Raw genomic sequence first — 20273 nt, 5'->3', positions numbered from 1 at the left:
TTCCATACCCGCCATCTGCAGGGAATTGAACTTTTTCACCGTGACCTTGGGTAATGCCTCTGACGATGATTTCTGAAAACCTTGAATATTTGTGTAGGGCTCTTACCCTCCAGGTACCTTCAAAAGCATTGTTTCATCTTCACAACTGTGTAATGTAGGCAGAACAAGTATTATTACCCTACTGTACAGGGAAATGAGAATCTGAGAGCCCATGGCCACACGGTAAGTGGTGGAGCAGGGCCTGGAATGCTGGCTGGTACAGGATGCCCTGGTAGGCCCTGGATGAATGACTCAAAACCCAGCGTTCTTCCCACCACCCAGGGTTGCCTCCAATGTAAACCAGAGGAGCAACTTTCAGGGGTGAGGCTTTGAGGCCAGATAAGGGAGAGAGAGCAAAAGGAGAGACCTCTGTTCCATTGTCTCCATAAGAATTCATATTTGGACTTCCCTGGTGGCGTAGTGGTTAAGAATCCACCTGCCAATGCAGGGGACACGGTTTCGATCCCTGGTCCAGGAAGATCCCACATGCCGCGGAGCAAGTAACCCCGTGCACCACAACTACTGAAGCCTGTGCGCCACAACTACTGAAGCCCGCGTGCCCAGAGCCCGTGCTCCACAACAAGAGAAGCCACTGCAATGAGCAGCCTGCGCACCACAACGAAGAGTAGCCCCCGCTCACCGCAACCAGAGAAAGCCCCCCGCGTAGCAACGAAGACCCAACGCAGCCAAAAAAAAAGAATTCATATTCATATTTATCAAATTTGCATTCTATTTAGTTCACAAACTGTGGTCACTAAAAAAACAATCAAGCTAAATAATACGTTCAGATGTTAAAAACTACACCATACATGGTGGGAGTGTAAATTGGTGCAGCCACTATGGAGAACAGTATGGAGGTTCCTTATAAAACTAAAAATAGAGCTACCATATGATCCAGCAGTCCTACTCCTGGGCATATATCCAGAGAAAACCATGGTTCGAAAGGATACATGCACCCCAGTGTTCATTGCAGCACTGTTTACAACAGCCAAGACATGGAAGCAGCTTAAATGTCCATGACAGATGACTAGATGAAGAAGATGTGGTACATGTATACAATAGGATATTACTCAGCCACTAAAAAGAATGAAATAATGCCATTTACAGCAACATGGATACCTGAGATTATCATACTAAGAGAAGTAAGACAGAGAGAGACATATCATATGATTTCACTTATATGCGGAATCTAAAAAGAAAAAACTGGTACAAATAAACTTATTTACAAAACAGAAACAGACTCACAGACTTAGAGATTGAACTTATGGTTACCAAGGGGGGAAGGATGAGGGGAAGGGATAGCTTGGGAGGTTGGGATTGACATATACACATTGCTATATTTAAAATAGATAACCAACAAGGACCTACTGTATAGCACGGGGAACTCTACTCAATATTCTGTAACAACCTAAATGGGAAAAGAACTTGAAAAAGAATAGATACACATATATGTATAACTGAATCACTTTGCTGTACCAATACAACATTGTTAATCAACTATATTCCAATATAAAATAAATTTTTTTAATTTTAAAAAATTAAATTAAAAAAAATACACCATACAGAAGAGTTTCAAGTTAAAAGTGCCCCTACTTAGAACCCCAATTTTCTAATCTAACCCCCCAAATAACTGCTATTAACAGTTCCTTGTGAACTCATGACATCATTTAATATAATTAAATAGGTACAGATTTTTGTATGTCTATCGTACCTCAACAAAGTGGTTTCTTAAAAAATTCCTGTGATAGACACATAGAAAGTATTTATGTTTTTCTATAATATAAAATACATACCATGTTTCTTTTTTTAATCAAGTGAAATCCTACCACACAGTTATACAACTGGTTGTTTTCACTTAACATTTTTAGATACTTTGCATATAAAGCTCCCTGATTCTTTTCTCTTAACATTTTTAGATACTTTGCATATAGAGCTCCCCGATTCTTTTCCCTTAAAATCTGCATAATAGTCCATCATAAGGTGTATGTGTCCGTGCGTGTGTGTCCTAGCACGGGTGGAGTAGCTGGGTTATAGGCTATGTGAATGTCCTCATTTATAGGGTATTGCCAAACTACGAGTTAGGTGCCCACCTGTAAGCCTATAAGAGAAAATGCCAGTTTCAAGGCTCAGGATGTTTTAGATCTCCTTCGGGTCACACGTGGTCAGTGGCCTAATGGCCCACCTACGTCTCCTTCATCAGTATCAATCTCCCTCTTTAGCATCTCTGAACTCTCTGTCAGAATGAGACCTTTTTTGGGGGGGAGGGGGTTCCCAGTGCACATAGAAGTCATGTTTACGCTATACTGTAGTCCATTAAGTGTGCAATAGCACTGTGTCTAAAAAACAATGTACATACTTTAATTTAAAAAATACTTTAGGGCTTCCCTGGTGGCGCAGTCGTTGAGAGTCCGCCTGCCGATGCAGGGGATGCGGGTTCGTGCCTCGGTCCAGGAAGATCCCACATGCCGCGGAGCGGCTGGGCCGGTGAGCCGTGGCCGCTGAGCCTGCGCGTCCGGAGCCTGTGCTCCGCAACGGGAGAGGCCACAACAGCGAGAGGCCCGCGTACTGCAAAAAAAACCTTTATTGCTAAAAAATTCTAACCATCATCGGAGCCGTCAGCAAGTCATAATCCTTTTGCTGGTGGAGGGTCTTGCCTCGATGCTGTGGCCGCTGACTGATCAGGGCGGTGGCTGCTGAAGGCTGGGGAGGCTGCGGCAGTTTCTTAAAATAAGAAGATAATGAAGTTGGCCGCATCAATCAACTCTTCTGTTCAAGAACACTTTCTCTGTAGCGTGCAGTACCGTTAGGTAACATTTTACCCACAGTCAGAACTTCTTTCAGAATGAGACCTTTGGACCCTCATCCCCAGCAGTAGGCTTTTTTTTTTTTTCTCCTTCCAGCTCTTTACTTGTCATTCCTGCACAAATCTGTCTTCCCCTTCACAGTGTGCCTCGCAGTGTAGACCAAGACCACTCTCCTTCATCCATCCGTCTTCCCTTCCTGCCCTGCCGTCTCTAGAGCAGCCTCCCCAGCCCAGCTGTGAACACGCACCTCCTTCCCTGCCCCGGGGGTGTATGTTTGCTTTTCCAGTGAGGTCATCCTCGAAGGCACCTCCTTGCTTGTTGATGTTCCTGTATCCACAGGGCCTGCTGGCCTGGTGCTCGTTGTGGGGTCCGCGTGGGTGGGTAACCAGATAGTGAAGAGACAGACTCTGCCACCGAGAGAACTTTAAATCTGTCGTCACTCGCCACCTCAGCAAAGGCTGACTGAGAACTTGCCGCCGAGAACTGTGATGATTAACCCAGGCCTCGCCCCGCCCCCCTTCCTCGTGGTTACCCACTTTTACTTCCTGTCTGTCTGCTTGTGCCTGGGGAGCCTAAAACGGGGGCCAATCAGAGGGCTTCACGGACGTTTCCAACCCTCTGGACAATCACTACCAGTTCTAATGGGGGCCCCTGAGAGAGAAAGGAGAGTGGAATCCAGGGCCAGAGGGAAAAGGAATCGATGCTGGTGCTCTGGGTCCCAATGCTGAGCTAAGAACACCCCCGCCTTTCCCCCAAGGTGCCTCACCTGGCCAGCTGCCGACTTCCCTCTGCTGCCCAAGTCCAAGAGTGAGGGGCACAGACAGTGGGGGGACCCAGGGCTGGGCCCGAGATGAGGGGTGAGGGCATGCAGCCCGTTGTGAAATCCAAGCTTGGCGTCTCCATCCACCCCCTCCACCGCGCCTGAGCCGTTTCTTCATTTTATCATCTTTCCGTAGCAGATTCAGTACTTTTCTCACCATTATCTCCTTCTGCCTTCAAACTTCCAGGACTCTCCTTTTGTTCTTACTGTCACAACCGAGCAGGACCCTACGGCGCTCTCCCAGATACAAAAGCCCCTCCGTGTCCCCCATTTCTTGTTTGTAGAAAAAGGCTTTAGACTCCTAGAACTTCCCTGAGTTCCAGAGCAGGAACAAGGAGTTACTTAGCAGAGAAGTGAGGGAATGCAAAAACAAAGGAAAAGCAGTTAAGAAAAGTAATGACAATAGTTCAGCGAAAAAACAGAGTCCACGTTCTATATCCCAGTCCTAGCCCTATATCCCAGAGTCCTCAAGGGATATACATCACAATGTGACACTACCTTCTGCCAAAACTAAGACCTCCACCGCCACCCCCGCTCCCGCTGCCACCCAGGTGGAGGACAGTGACTACATGCTGAGCCCAGGCAGTAGACCCCAGACTGGTTAGAACCTGAAGGTTGATGATTAAGATTCCCGAAACATCACCCTGTTACCTCACTACCAGCCAATCAGAAGAAAGTCATGCCCCTGGCAGTTCTCACCCCAAATGTTGCCTTTCAAAATCCTTCCGTGAAATCCAAGGGGTGGGGGGAGTTTAGGTCTTTTGAGCACAGGTCGCCAGTACTCCGCTTGGCGCCCCGCAGATGAATGCTGTACCTTCCTTCACCACAAGCCGGTGTCGGTATCGGTGACATCACTTGTATCTACCACGAGCTCCTTGAGATAAGGAGCCTCTTCTCCACCGGTGCTGTCTCTCTGATTGTGACATATGTGGCCGTCTTCTCCACACCTGCCAAAATGTCTGCCGCTCCCTGGCTCCAGACCCCAGCCTTTGCTCTGCTCCGCTTTTCCTGAATCCTCTGAACTTGATGATGTCAGTGGACCTCTTTCTTAAGGTTGTCCTCTCTGCTCTCCCTCTCCGATTCCATGCCCGTCTTCTTCCCCAGTGCCTCTCCCTCTCTCTTCTTTTTCTTCCCCCCCTCCACATCTCCCTTGGGATTCTTGCTCTAATCCACTGCCGCCCTAAATCACCACCTCCATCTCTGGGTTCACGGTTCTAAATGCCTGCTACCTTTTTCATCCATCAAATGTAACACATTTGTTACATTTTGATTTCTCAATGTAACACATTGAGAAATCAAAATTTCTCAACTTCTCACCCCACCCCAGGCAGCTGCCTTCTCACGACTTCCCCACCTCCATGATTCAAGAGCTTTGTCTCTGTGATGCTCTGAAGCTTCAAGCTTAGTGTCCTTGGATCCTTCAGCTTGCACACTGCCCGGTCTTTACATCCTTCAAACTTCCTCCCAGATTGGTACCTCTTTTCAGCTCCCACCCCTGTCCCCGCCCCTGCTACCTTCCTTGAACTGTTCTGTGCCACCGTCATTGCTCCCTTATGCAAACACCTCAGAGGTGCCCCCTGCTGCGTGTGGAATGAAGCCCAGCCAGGTGAAACTTCTCCAGGCGGTCCCCTCCGGTCCTTCCCCTTCCTGGAACATTCCTCCCTAGTCTCCATCCCAACATTCCTCTTCCAGCGAGGCTCAGTGTGCAACTCACCTCTGTACATTCCTCTATCATGACCTCCATGGGAGATCTCTCGTCTAAACTCCAAAAGTAGGATGGCTGTCCCACACACTGGGTCTGGCATGCTCAGTCCTCTTGGCCTGTATGTTGGTCTTATTTTCCCAGCCATGTCAGAAGCTCCTGGAGCACCTTTGTGTTTCTTAGGGTGGGGTTGCTAAATTCATAAGCTCAGTGGCGAGACAAGGCAGGCAAATACAGGAGGCAGAGAGGGGACAAGGGAGATGTGTAACAGAGTGAGAGGGCCTGTGTGGGCCAAACAAAGGCCATCTGCAGGGGGGATGGCCCTGTGGGCCACCAGTTTGAGACCCTCACCCAGGTACCTTGCCCTGGCCGGCTAGTCCATGAATATTTCTTCGATGCTCCAGAGGCAGCAGTCGGTGCCTCAGCATCTAGCAGAAGGAAGAGGGGCAGGGTGACCTGATTTCCTTGGCCCTGGGTAGAAGGAGCCACCGGCCTCAGCAGCCCAGAGGCATCACCTCCCCTTCTCACCCAGCTGGCTGTGCCGCACCTGATGTCAGGTGCTACCCTTTGGCTTGAGCTTCCTGTGAGGTGTAGCCAGCAGGCGCTTTTCTCACTCACAGACTAAAGAAAGGGTGGCATGCCCCTCCCGCTCATGACCCAGTCAGAGCCAGCCCGGCCCCCGGCACCCAGGGAGCACCCACTGGGCAGCAGCTGCGTCGTCTGAAGCACTGGCTGAGCCTCACATACGCACTGACCTGGGTGGTAGAAGGATACACAGGGTGGATGTGGGGAGTAGGGGTGGCAGGGAGACAGAAGGACCCGGACGGGGACTTCCCTGGTGGTCCAGTGGTTAAGACTCTGCGCTCGCAATACAGGGGTCTGGGTTCGATCCCTGGTCAGGGAACTAGATCCCGCATGCCACAACTAAAAGATCCTGCATGCCGCAACTAAAGATCCTGCATGCCACAACTAAGACCCGGTGCAGCCAAATAAATAAATAAATGAATAGTTAAAAAAAAAAAAAAAAGAAGGACCCGGAGGAGAAAGGCAAAGACACGGACTTGGGGGCGGGAGGGGGGAGGGGGCTGACAGAGCACAGGGAAACCCAGTTTTGAGTCCTCCCGTGGCCACTCTCTCACACCTGCCCCTCCCCTCACTCTCTCCTCCCTCAGTGCAGCCATTCGCCCCTACTCCCCAGCCCCCAGCCTCACCCGGCTTCCAACCGAGCTACACAGGTGCCCAGACTAATCTGTTAGGCCATGACTTTCACGAAGGCTCGCCGCACGACCAATGCCAGGACACACTCCAGACGGTTCTGGCTGGCCGGGGCCCTTCTCTGTCCATGCAGCTCTCTTTTCCACGGATTCACCACGGGAAAAATCCAGTCGGCCCAGTCTGCCTCTTCACTACCACCTTCCTTCCGCACTCAGAAGGCAACAGGCTCCAATGTCACCTGAGAAAGTTACCGACTTCTCCCAAACCTCAGCTGCTGCCACCTATGTCCCCTCGTTTCCCTCCTCCCAGCAGGCCTGGGTGCAGTACAGTCATCCTAATTCCAAGGCAGAGAAGAAACGGGGGCTCAGAAGGTGTCAGTCGCTTCCCGAAACCACAGGGCTGAGACCCCTCTGTGCTCCTCGCCTGGAGGCCTTGCCACTTTACCTGTCTTGAACACCATGAGCTCCTGAGGAACAAGGGCCAGGTTCTCTTTTTTGTGTGACAAACAAGGCAACAACGAGAGGGCGGAGCTAGGTAAACAGTTAAGAGGAACAGTCATTGGTTCTGTGTCTGTTTTTAATCTATCCTGTTGCTGAAATTCATTAAAAAAAAAAAACTGAACTTTGTACCCCTTGGCAGACGGCACGATGCTGTCCTCTTAAAAGGCACTGAAAGAGCAAAGACGCAAAGCAAGTGAAGCCCAGACACAGGCGGCAGCCAGCTGGAATGTTCTGGGATGTTCTCACCCCGGTTCCTTCCTGAGGTGGCGAGCTCTCTATGGAGTGGAGCTCTGTGTTCGTTGTTTCTTTCTGCGTGGAAGACGTGTGATTACCGCCAGCACAGGACCAGCAGAACCGTGACTTACATTTTCCGACATAATGCGATTTATGTACTATTTATGTTTCACGATCTATGTCATTCCTGACCGTCCCCAAAACACTTCCTACCCGGAATATTGGTACATTGGCACGGAAGGTGGAGACACAGCACTGACTGCCCTCCCACGCAGTTTTATACACATCATCTGCTCAGAGCGAGGCACGGCAAAAGGGAAGAGGAAGCTCCAAGGCCCCGGGGTTGGCTTTACCCGCGGCGAGTGACCTGGGTCACATTCAGACCCTCAGTGCCAGGCCCCGAGTTGGCGGTCATCCGCCACTGTAATCAGGGCTCCAGGAACCCCAGTCCTCAGAGACTGCCTCGGCACCAAAGTTCACCCTAAGCCCAGGTTTATCGTCTTGATTTCTTAAGTTGTGAGGTTTCTGGACGAAGTGAAGAGATAACCGAGTTTTGGAAATTCACTGTTGAACTCCAGTCACTGCCCCTGGGCAGCTCCTGCCACGGCCTGCCCTTCCTGCAGCAGCTCCGAGCCTTCGGCCACTCCCGACCCAGCAGCCGTGAGGAAGAGGTGACACCCGCGGACCCCCTGAGAGCAGTCCTTCATCTCTCCTCATTCACACAAGGCAGTCCTGCTGGGTGGCTTTCCCAGGCCAGGGGCCCTCCAGGCACTCAGGTGAGCAGCCAACCATGTGGAAAGGAATTGCCTCACAGGCCAGTGTGATAAGATCAATCAGAGAGGTATGCACGAAATATAAGTGACGCCCCAAGCCAAGTGAGAGGAAGTCTTTGTGAGGCGGAGGTGGCCCTGTGAAAGGAATGAAGGAAAGATAGAAAAGACTGAACGAGAACGCTGCAAAGGGCACGCCCAGGCCCAGGTACTGCCCGGAGTGTGACGTCCAGCATGTATCCACTAACCCTACCTGGGCCTCTGCTTGATAATGAGGCCAAGATCTTTGTCTGCACATCAGAGCTGGCTGAGGCCCTCATTTGTTTACACTTTAATCCTAATCTGATCCTGGCTGGAAGGGAAGCTCTTCTCCTTTCATGCTTTCGAACAGTGGCTTTCCACCTACCAAGTCCCAACAAAGCATTTAGGAATAAAATGAAATAAAAGAGAAAATCTCAAAGCGCATCTAACATAGTAAGTATTATTTCTTGAAACTCTTATTTCAATTATATACATGTGTGGATGAGTGTGTAAATTGGATCATAATGTAAAAAATATTTCTTACTGAGGTTGTGGTTTTAAGTTTAAGAAATGTTGCTTTAAGGGAAAACATCCATCAACTATTAAACAAATGCTCTCCAGAACTGTATCTTGTTCTAGGGGAGAGAAAAAAGCAAGACTTGGTTCCTGCGCTTAAGCTCCGGATCCGGGGGTGAAAAGACAAACACACCACTAGGGCAGGATGTGAAAAACCACACTGACAGAGGGGCGTGCCCAGCGCCTGCCAAGCCACCGCCTTGCCCAGGGTCCCAGTGCTTCCAACTGGGCGTTGGGGTGTGAATACAGAGCTGCAGGGGTTGGTGTGGCCACCCGGGGCCAGGGGCTTCTCAGCAGGTGCTGGGGAAGGACACAGGGGCAACGGTGCCAGGCAGGAATGGAAAGATTCTGAGAAGCGGCCAGCTGAGGATGTTCCCCTGTGGGAGATGTGGGATTATTCCTATTGTTTCAAAAAGGGGATGACATGGGGCAGGGGCCGAGGCAGGGTTGGGGGAGGGCAGGCAGCAGCTTGAGGACCAGATGTTGCGTTTGTCCCTGGTTCAAGGATTCTTCAGGTTTGTTTTTTTGATTTTTGTTTTTTTTTTTTTTTTGCGGTACGCGGGCCTCTCACTGTTGTGGCCTCTCCCGTTGCGGAGCACAGGCTCCGGACGCGCAGGCTCAGAGGCCATGGCTCACGGGCCCAGCCGCTCCGCGGCACGTGGGATCTTCCCGGACCGGGGCACGAACCCGTGTCCCCTGCATCGGCAGGTGGACTCTCAACCACTGCGCCACCAGGGAAGCCCCTATTTTTATTTATTTTTGAAATTTTAAATGTTACAATGGTTCCAAAGGCGAGTCAGAACAAAAAGCTGTTTCAGGGCTTCCCTGGTGGCGCAGTGGTTGAGAGTCTGCCTGCCGATGCAGGGGACGCGGGTTCGTGCCCCGGTCCGGGAAGATCCCACATGCCGCGGAGCGGCTGGGCCCGTGAGCCATGGCCGCTGAGCCTGCGCGTCTGGAGCCTGTGCTCCGCAACGGGAGAGGCCACAACAGTGAGAGGCCCGTGTACCGCCAAAAAAAAAAAAAAAAAGCTGTTTCAGAGAAGTGTCATTCCCCTCATATCCTTTATTCTTTCAATCCTGTTCCCACTATGCCGTGCAGGTAACTAATCTCATTAGGGTTTTTTTGTTTGTTTGTTCCTTTTTCTGGTCCTTTTTCCTTGAATAAATAGGTTATTGAAAGTCATCTGAGTGGAGGTTATTTCCTCCACTCAAATGATATTCTTAAGACCATGTTCTTTTGAGACCAGATTCTCAGGACCCTAGTCATCTTTGCACTTCAGTTTGGGAGGTGTTGCAAGCAGGAGCTCCATGACAATGGGGTTAGTTGGTGCTAATTCTCAAGGGATTAGTCATGGTGAGAATGAGCTGGCGTAAATCCTTGCCCAGGTCCCAAAGGTATCTCTATGACTGATAATGGAGCCACAGCCCCCATTCCTGCTACTTGGGAGCTCCTGCTACTCGGAGGCTGAAGCGAAAGTTTTGTGCCCTAATGAAGCATCCCCACCGAGCCCACCGCGGCCTCCTGAGAGGGTAGCAATGCCAGGCTGCCTGAATAAAAAAATATAAGATTGGATTTTTAGAAAACCACCCTCAGTGGTTTGCTTGCAAAACCACACCAAGCAAGTGCAGCATCCCTGGGACCTTAGCTCTTGATGGGAAAACAGCACTTTATGCTTCTTATCCTTATTTCTCGGTAAGATCTGAGGAATCAAGGTTGAAAAGTCCCTGGCTACTTCTCCGTAGGACCTCACGTCAAGGAGTAAAACCGGAGTAAATAAAAGTGCACAGCCAGAGGGAGATGGCCAGAGGAAGCGAACGCCACAGCTGGCGGTATTCATTGGAAAAAGCAGTAGGAGGAGAGGATCCTTACTCGGAGTCAGGCTGTCTGCAAGTCAGCTCCGAGGCTGTGACTCACCGCGAGGAAAAGGAGTGCCCTGTATTCCGGGCGAGGCTGCTTGCTCCAAACGGGATCGGTGGCCAGGGAAGGAAATGAAGCAATCCAAGAGTAATCAGCAGCTGCGGGGCAGGGCGAGCTGGAAGCCCAAGTCATCCCCAACTACTGTAGCTTGATATTGACCCTGTGCCTCCAAGGGACAAACAACACGAAAGAGACGGGATTGGGGTGAGAAAGGGAGTCGGGCCCTATCCTGGGCAAGTAGTTCCCCCCCGTTCTGCGCCCCTTAGTTTCTCACTGTAAGATGAAGGGGCAGACCTGGCAGTCAGGACCCCAGCTCAGCCCAAGGCCATGTTTTATTTTTTCCCAATTAGAAAAACAAGTGAACGGAGGTGCTTTTGCACAAGGCTAGGCTTCCGGTTCACCATCGCCGCTGTAATTCCCCACCGTCTCGCCCTAAATCAGCATCACAAATTGAGGCTCACCGCCTGCCTCTGAAGTTATTTGAAATGGCAACTCCTGGACAAAGCAGCCCCCCGAGTTTTTTTTTTCCAGCTCTGGGGCTCTAGGATTCTATGCCCTGGAAAAAACAGATTTTTGAATAGTGAGTAGAAACGGGGCAAGCAGGCTGCCCTGGGATGAGACGGAAATGATCCTTCGCCCCAGTATGCTAGAGAGGGGGATCGTGGCAGGGCGCCAGGGCTGAGCATACGCCATGCAGAAGCGACACAGCTTAGAGAGAATTCAAAACAGCATTTTTTTACAGCCTCCTGGTGCATCCTGTTTCTCTAGGGCTGCCACCGCCGTCAGCAAGTGGGCATCACGCCCAAACTGCAGTGGGCAGTGAGGGATAGGTACCCATCTGTCCGGTTCCCTGAGCAGGTGGCTGGGATCCTGGTGCCCAGGCTCCGGCTGCCCTCTGCTGGGCAAGCACAGAAGCTGCTTCCCAAGGGAAGGAGGCGCCCCTCTCCTGGAGTCCCCGCATCTGGGAGGTGGGAAAGGTCTTCCGCTTTTCTGCCACCTTCCAAGGAAGGCTGGGGAGAGTATCAGTGCCTCCTACAAAGTCTCCAGTAAGACAGTCTCAGGTCACTTAAGTCTTCTGCATTTAATGAGAATGATTTTTCTGACATAGGGTCTGACCCAATGATGTGCCCAATAAATATTAATGGAATAAATAACTAGCTCAGCAGTTACCCAAGGTAGAAACCGCTCCTGGCTTTGTTGGGAGAACATTTCCAGTTTATTGTCCCTCTTTGTGAAATTCCTGTCTCTAGTAGGTCCTTCTACCTGGTTCTCCCAGTTCCAAGCTGCTTCTACTGGAGATCCAACCTGGCCTTCTTCCTTCGGGATCCTGGAGGCTTCTCTCTTCTAATCCCTCAACCCAGCTCCCGGTTCCCAGCGGAGATGCTTACAAATCACGTCGGATCTCGTTCACAGCTTCTCCCCTTTCTCTCTCTCTTTAAATGTTTCCTTCTGTGTCCCTTTTGGACACCGGGATTCTCATCTGGCCTATAGTTCCTTGGACTTAGAGATTTTCTCTTTTTCCCGAAGCAGCCCCAGGCCGGCTTCTCTTTCCCTCATTAATTATTAACTGTTGTTACTTGACACTTGCAAATAACATGGGCCTGGAGAAAGGGCTGGAAAGGACCTGTGGGACCCCCTGGAGTGAGCCTGGGAGAGGGCCTGGGGTAGGGCCTCAGGTCCAGGCCACTTAAGAGTATGATCGGTGAACACTGAACTTTTCTTCAAGCCTGTCTCAGGTGTTAACTAACCAAACCATACTTAAGTGTGTGTGTGTGTGTGTGTGTGTGTGTGTGTATGTGTGTGTGTGTGTTCCTTAAGTTTTTTCCTATTATGCCTATTTCTCTTACAACTTGTTCTTCCTAATCAATAATAGGGATCTAACTTTTTTTTAAGCTAGGTGACATGTGGTGTTAAAAAGTAAACTGAGGCATATTACAATTTTTAAGACTTTATTTGAGCAAAAATCGATTCTAATCAGGCCGCACCCAATCTGGCAGATAGAAAGGAGCCCCCAGTAGCTGTACAAGATGAAAAACTTGTATAGGCACAGAGGAGCAGGAACAAGAAGTTATATCGGGCAAAAAAAGCAGATTGGTTATTGCAATGTTACTTCCCTTTAGGGGTCGGCAGGCAGAGGTCGACCAGGCAGCTGACCTCCCTAGTGCTGGTCAGGCAATTCCTGATTGGCTGGGCTAAGATTCCATTTCAGGGAGAGCCAAAAGTATAAATAAGTTTCAGTTTGGTGACGTGGGGTTTAGCATGAGCAACTCCATCTTGGGCATGTCATCTTGTTTTTAACAGTTGGTAGGAAAAATTCAAAGGACTGAACAGAGTCAGTAGAAAGTTGTGCTCACTCCCAGTCCTTTCCCCATGTCCCTTGCCCACAGAAAGCCTGCTGCCATTTTCTTGTGCCCTTATAGAAATAGTACTATGAACATACAGACATATGGGTATAGTCAGTCAATATTTACTGAGTACCTGCTATGATCCAAACACTGTTGTTGCCCAAAATATACAAAAATTCTTGCTCTAGGGAACTTGCATTCTGATGAGAGGTGAGGGGATCGGGCAACAAATGCGATAAACCAGTCAAATCTATGATATATGTTGATAAGTGCAATAGAAAAAACGTAAGCAGGGTCAGAGAGCTGGGATGTGGTCCTGACTGCCCTTCCCCTCTGCTGCCCCGGCCACACCCTGAGAACCTGGGGCTGCCCTGGGTGGGTCATGCCTTCACCACACTCCTCAGTGCTGGGGGGTGTGCCCTGCATGACCAGGTGGGGCTGTAGCAGGTCCTGGGGGGTCAGCTGGAGAGCCTCCAAAGCAGGTGATGGGCTGGGGGCTACTCATCTTCGTTTATCCTGGGTCACAGTTTATGAATATTTTTCTGGCTTTAAGTAAATGTTACCAGAATTCTCTACATCAGTAGTTCTCAAAGTGTGGTCTACGGACCAGCAGCTTCAGGACCAGCATCGTCTGGGAACTTGTCAGAAATGCAAATTCTTCAGCCCCCTCCCCCGGTCCCACTGGGTCATATACTCTAAGGTTGCAGTCCCGAAATTCTTCAGCCCCCTCCCCCGGTCCCACTGGGTCATATACTCTAAGGTTGCAGTCCCGAAATTCTTCAGCCCCCTCCCCCGGTCCCACTGGGTCATATACTCTAAGGTTGCAGTCCCGAAATCTGTGGGGTTTTTGTTGTTGTTGTTGTTGTTTTGTTTTGTTTTTTGGTCGCATCACACGGCTTGTGGGATCTTATTACCCGACCAGGGACTGAACCCAGTTCCTCAGCAGTGAGAGCTCGGAATCCTAACCACTGGACCACCAGGGAATTCCCACTGAAATCTGTTTTAAATAGCCATAACATCTGCTCTACAGAAATGCTTTACCAATTCACATTCCTAACAGCTATGGTCAGAAGCACACATATTCTAGAGCTATGCAGTGAAAAAAAAATCTTTTCCAAATTAAATCCTAGGCTAGGGATAGAGATTATATATTAGCGAGTAAAAGATAAATCGACTTTAAATGGAGTATAATCTATAAAAATTTTGAATCATAAACATAGAAGTAAAAGATAAATCTTATAGCTCAATTATTTGAAAATAAGGATCAATTCATTTGATTCTTGGGGACTTAATCTAACCAATTTGTCATGTAAGAATATTCCTTCAACTTGATGGGTGACCTAGTCCTGAATTCCTACCCCTAAATTCTATGTTATTAAAAAACAACAAAAGTTGGAAATAAATGAGGAATAATTAAAAACGGACAATGTGGGTTGTTAAAATACAAATAAACGTAATATACATTTCTGTTCCTCTTTACACTTTCCAGAAGAAGAAGCGAGTGGTATTGATGGTCGTTAGGCTATATTCTAGGCAGTGTGGAAAGCACTTGGTACGTAATTTTATCACAGCAGCACAAACAAGAAACTATCAGAAGAATATTTTTGGCTTTCATTTACCGATGAGCACACAGGCTCAGGAAGCTTAAGGATCTTGCCTGGTACACACCTAGCAAATGAGAGGATCTGGAATTGGATTCTTTCATCTCAGTCTGTGCTCATTTTACTGAAAGCCACATTTGTAGATAATGGTGCTTATCTGAGCCTAATCCCTGGAGTACTAGGATTCTTTGGACAGAGAGGCTTAGGGCGGTCAGGAGGAAGATAAGTCTTGGCCAGAGTCCATCTCACAGAGGGTCAAGTGGGATCCCAGACACACCTTGTGGCTATTTGGCCAGTCTTGCTTCCCTTACCAGAGGAATAATGTCTATTATGGTAGGAATGGCCAGTCGGAGTCCTGGAAAGGGCCTCCTACAGCCAAGATAATAACCTAAAAACAATTCCGTGCCCCGGAGGACATTGCAGAAATTAGTTCCATAAAGATCTGAAAGATGCAGGGCTAGTGATTCCTACAGCATCTGCACTTACCTTACCTGTCTGGTCAGTGTCACAGGCCAGCGGTGGTGGGGAATAAAGGTCAGTCAACACAGACACCCTCTGGGTGTGGAATTGCCTACCTCCGCCCTTAGCACTTTCGCCAGGAGAGAGGGCACCCACACTCAGGGGGAGGGAGTTACACAGGGAAGGCATGTACAGCAGGGGGTGGACTCTTGGGGGGCCACCTCGGAATTCGGCCTGCCACCCCTCCTCCCACTTAGAGCGTGGCTGCCAGCTCTAAGCTGTTTAGCTGCGTCACAGCCTGGGCGTCATCCATGGTGCCACGCTGGACCCCTTTTGTCTTGGTGTCGCCCTGCACAAGGGCCACAAGGATCTGGCACCTCTGACTTTTCACTTTCACTCTCTGTGTGAGTAATAAACTGCCTAATCTGAAAATGGGCTCGTTCTTTCTTTTTTTTCTTTTTTTTTTTTTTTGTGGTACGCGTGCCTCACCGTTGTGGCCTCTCCCATTGCGGAGCCCAGGCTCCGGACACGCAGGCTCAGCGGCCATGGCTCACCATGCCCAGCTGCTCCGTGGCATGTGGGATCTTCCCGGACTGGGGCACGAACCCGTGTCCCCTGCATCGGCAGGCAGACTCTCAACCACTGCGCCACCAGGGAAGCCCCTTATTCTGGTTTTTTTGTACTTAAAAAATATCTCAAAATAAAACACTAAACTATAAAAGAAAGAAAGAAAGAAATCCTGAGGTTTAGGAGTTCCCTGGCGGTCCAATCATTAGGACTTGGCGCTTTCACTGCCGTGGGCCCAGGTTCAATCCCTGGTTGGGGAACTAAGATCCCACAAGCCTCGAGTTGCTGCCAAAAAAAAAAAAAAAAAAAATCCCGAGGCTTGAAGCATCATCATTCCAGGGGCCAGGTAATAACGGAGTCCTGGACCAGGCCTCCTTAGTGAGTCTACCATGTCCATGGAGCCACCTGACGGTCATTTCCCCAATCCACAAATACAGAATTGCAATGGACATGCTTGACAGCTAGAAGAACCCCTACATGGTCCTTAGCCTGTGGAGAAGAGCTATGGCAGTGGGCAAGGTCAAGTGGAAACCTCTGAACCTGCTTCCCCTGACCAAAATCATAACTCACAAATAATCCCACATCCTGGGGGGGAGGGGAGTTGTGCCACCCATAAAGATGAAGGAATGTAGAGGTGAAGGTGCCTCTCAGACCCCTCTTTAATCACATCCACTTCAAGCACAAACCAGATGTATCCTAGCAGAAGACGGTGGACAACCGCAAAGGCAGCCAAAGAACAGCCCCAGTGTTCACAGCTGCCTCGCAGAAGAGGTACCCAGGTGTCTTCCTCAGGCAGAGGAACAGCATATCAGGGATGCAGTATGGGTCAGTGATCTGGCAAATTGCTCTTCTGCATCCTTATCAGAGCCATTTGCAGCCTTGCCCCAAGGCATAAATCTCCCACCTTCTGGTTCTGGTCAAAGAGGGCTTGGGGTGGAATTAGGGTCCCTGAGAGCACATCAGGGTTAGGTTAAAAAAAAAAAATCATGCAGTGTCACGAGCAGGGGTAGAACAACCAAAAGTGTTTACAAGGAATTGCATTCACATGCAACGCTTCTGGAACACAAACTCTACGAATTTGTGTTCACTTCTGGTACCCCTTCTCCTCCCTCAGGATGGACTGGGCAAGAGACCGTAACAACAACAATGAAAGGGGTGAATTCTGCAGGTCTTTTAGTCTATCTCCCAAGACGCAGCTTTCTCTCCTGCCCTGGGGCCTGATCACATCCTGTAGATATTTGCATTTATCATGTAAAACTTCCTCCCCAGCCTTTCTAAACAGGAAACCTGTTCCTTCCAGCCTAAAATGAAGCTGGGACCTCCAGCCTTTTCCTGTCTCCCCACCTGTTGGCCCTTAAGCTCTCCTCCCACCACCGCCAGCATTCCAGGAGTCCTTGACCCTCAGCCTGAGACTCAGCCTGTGCCTCCACATTTAACCTGCCCTGAGGCATTAATGTGAGTCCAGCAGACACAGGCAGATGCTTCAGAGCTGCCCAATTTCCTCTAAAGAATATTTTCACTTTTCTTCCTGGAGACAGCTTCTTGCTTATTTTCGGGCGTGAGTAATCTTTCAGGCAGTCAGGTCATGAGTTATAATAAGCAGGAAAGTCTCTGGTTATTTAACAACCTAAGGGCTCCTCTCACTGTGTATTCTCTTTCTCCATCGTTTGTGCACAAGTACTTCGATCGGCAGTTAAGTCTGCCCATAGGGGAGTCGACTGTATTCCTCATACGACACCATTTTATATAAGGGGCTTGAACATCCCCAGGGGCTCCTAGAACCAGTCCCCCCAGGACACCGAGGAAGGACTACAGAGGGTGTGCCCCCAACAGAACTTCAGGAGATTCTAAAGAATGTACTTTGGACAGGAGGAAAGCAATCCAGAAAAAAGATAGGAGATGCCGGAAAGAATGAAGAACATTGACAGTGTAGAACAATAATACTGTCCGCTGGGCTTAAAAGAGCAAGATGAACACGTAAGAGGGAGAGGAAGTGAGGTTCATATATTCAAATATCCTTGTGTGGTTTGAAGGACCGTAAAGCTATTCATTGTAGATTTTACTAAGTTAAATATGAAAGTCAAAATATCAGGGTAAAAATTATTAAGCTGAAAATATGTCCCATACTTGTAAAAATTAAGAAAGTAATTAGAAAGAATATTTAATTGATCCAAAAAAAGCCAGAGAGGAATACAAATAGAAAAGAAAGCACAAAATAAGATGGACAAAATAATCCAAAGAGAGCGCTGATTACCATATAAATTGTAAAAGAGTATATAAAATACAAATAACTAAAAACATTAATTTAAAAAGGACAAGAGGGAACTCCTTGGCGGTCCAGTGGTTAGGACTCGGTGCTCTCACTGCAGGGACCGGGTTCGATCCCTGGTCAGGCAACTAAGTTCCCACAAGCCACTTGGCCAAAAAACAAACAAAAAACAGATTGTCAGAATGGATTATAGAAATCGTTATACTGCTGACAAGAAATATCTAAAGGTTTAATTTTCAGAAAGATCTAAAGTAGAGGAATGCAAAAGGATACACTTGTATTTAGACAAACTAAGGGAAAGAAAGCAGATGTAGCCATGTTATTATCAGGCAAAATAGAATTTAATGCAAAAAGCATTACTACAGATAGAGAGGATCACTCCATTATGATAAAAGGTTTATTACGCCAGGAAAATAAAGCAAATACAAACTTGTGTGAACCTAACTAAATAGTCAAAATACTGTATATAAATGAAAATGGACAGAACTACAAAGAGAAATTCACAATGCTACTCTCCATGAATTTTTTTTTTTTTTTAATTTGGCTGCCCTACATGGCTTGTGAGATCTTAGTTCCCCGACCAGGGATTGAACCTGTGCCCTGGGCAGTGCAAGCGGGAGTCCTAACCATTGGACTTGCAGGGAATTCCCTCCATGGGATATCTGACACATTACTTTCTGCAATATTCAGATCAAGACGTTACTCTATTGACTAAACTCTGCAACCAAGAAGCTTAACTTTGGGGCAGAAATAGAACAACAGTGAATCTCATAGGGAGCGTTTATGAAAAAAGATCCCACAGTGTTATTTTCATCAGATCTCAAAAGACTGATTCACTCTCTGATTCAATTAAATTAGAAAGTATTAACCAGCTCTTGCACTCTCCTGTTAGTGAAGGGCGGCGGCTGTTCCGTGGAATGCAGATAACCTCTGCCGGCACAGGGAACATCTCCCTGCCTCTCCCTTTCCCCTTGCCTCCAGTGCCCGAGCTCGCCAGCATGTCCGTGGTGCCACAGACGAACAAGGGCAAGACTCTTGCCAAGAGAATTAATGTGCCTAGCAAGTATATTAAGCACTCTAAGAGCCGAGATTGCTTCCTGAAATGTGTGAAGGAAAATGATAAGAAAAAGAAGGAAGCCAGATAGAAGGGTACTTGTGTTCAGCTGAAGCGCCAGCCTGCTCCACCCAGAGAAGCACACGTCGTGAGAACCAATGGAAAGGAGTCTGAACTGTTGGAGCCCATTTCCTATGAATTCATGGCATGATGGGTGTAAAGAAAATAAAAGACTTGGACTCTACAATGCTTCTCTTAATTGACTGGAAATGTTGTGTCCCCTCCCCCAAAGAAATATTTAAAGCACATTTTAATTGTGTTCAAATTCAGTGGGTGATGTCTTTATTTTTCAAAGGTAGTGGTTTTGCTTCCTGAAAGAGGTGAGGTAGTTTGTTGTGCAATAACTCCATTGGTTAATAAACGCCCAGATATTATTTATAAAATAAAATAATAATAATTAAAAAAAGAAGTACAGCTCTGTTGCAGCCAGATTTCAGCGCATGAGTGAGGAACTTGATAAAATTGGCAGGAGGAGGACTGTAGAAGGGGTTTTGACTGTTCCTGAGCACCGGCTACCCCATGTGTTGCTGCTACAGCTGGGAACAACTTTCTTCAAATTACCTGGTGGTAGCTTAACATAGGAGAAGATGAAGTCGACGGACAAAAATGCTTAATGACAGAGCTATTGGGTCGTCAAGATGGAGTCCTGCAAGACTGGGACATTGATGACTGCAATGGTAACTGGTGGAGACCAAATTTTGAACCTTCTCAGTATCCATATATTCCTGCACATATTACAAAACCTAAGGAACATAAGAAGTTGTTTTTGGTTCAACTTCAAGAGAAAGCCTTGTTTGCAGTCCTTAAAAATTACGAGCTGGTAGCTGCACCACTGTTTGAACTGTACAACGATACACCCAGATATGGACCCATCATATCTAGTCTCCCCCAGCTTTTGAGCAGGTTCAATTTTATACACAACTGAATTCCTGCGCAGCAGAGAAGTAAGAGAAGCCGCCTTGGTGGGGAGGGATAAACTGGGAGATTGAGATTGACATATACACATTATTGTATATAAAATAGATAACTGGGTTTCCCTGGTGGCGCAGTGGTTAAGAATCTGGCTGCCAATGCAGGGGACACGGGTTTGATCCCTGGTCCGGGAAGATCCCACATGCTGCGGAGCAACTAAGCCCGTGCGCCACAACTACTGAGCCCGTGCGCCACAACTACTGAAACTCACGCACCTAGAGCCCGTGCTCCGCAACAAGACAAGCCACCACAATGAGAAGCCTGCACACCACAAGGAAGACCCAAAGCAGCCAAAACAAAAAAAGATAACTAATAAGGACCTACTGTATAGCACAGGGAACTTATATA

General features: G+C 48.3%; 1 protein-coding gene across 1 annotated transcript in view; it reads left to right on the top strand.

The window, feature by feature from the left end:
- LOC307195684 (cleavage and polyadenylation specificity factor subunit 5-like) overlaps positions 1–20273 on the top strand; it is a gene marked incomplete at its 5' end in the record, with an annotated part of 27293 nt that extends 7020 nt beyond the window's left edge. The window contains 3 exon segments of the mRNA XM_079940024.1: positions 18821–18945; positions 19361–19520; positions 19523–20273. Of these exon segments, the coding sequence (XP_079796150.1) occupies positions 18821–18945; positions 19361–19520; positions 19523–19878 (641 nt within the window). The 3' untranslated portion in view covers positions 19879–20273.

Source organism: Stenella coeruleoalba (genome assembly GCF_951394435.1).
Source record: "Stenella coeruleoalba genome assembly, chromosome: 13".
NCBI lineage: Eukaryota > Metazoa > Chordata > Mammalia > Artiodactyla > Delphinidae > Stenella > Stenella coeruleoalba.
The sequence above is the reverse complement of the archived record's forward strand: the minus strand, read 5'-3'. Positions and strand labels throughout refer to the sequence as shown.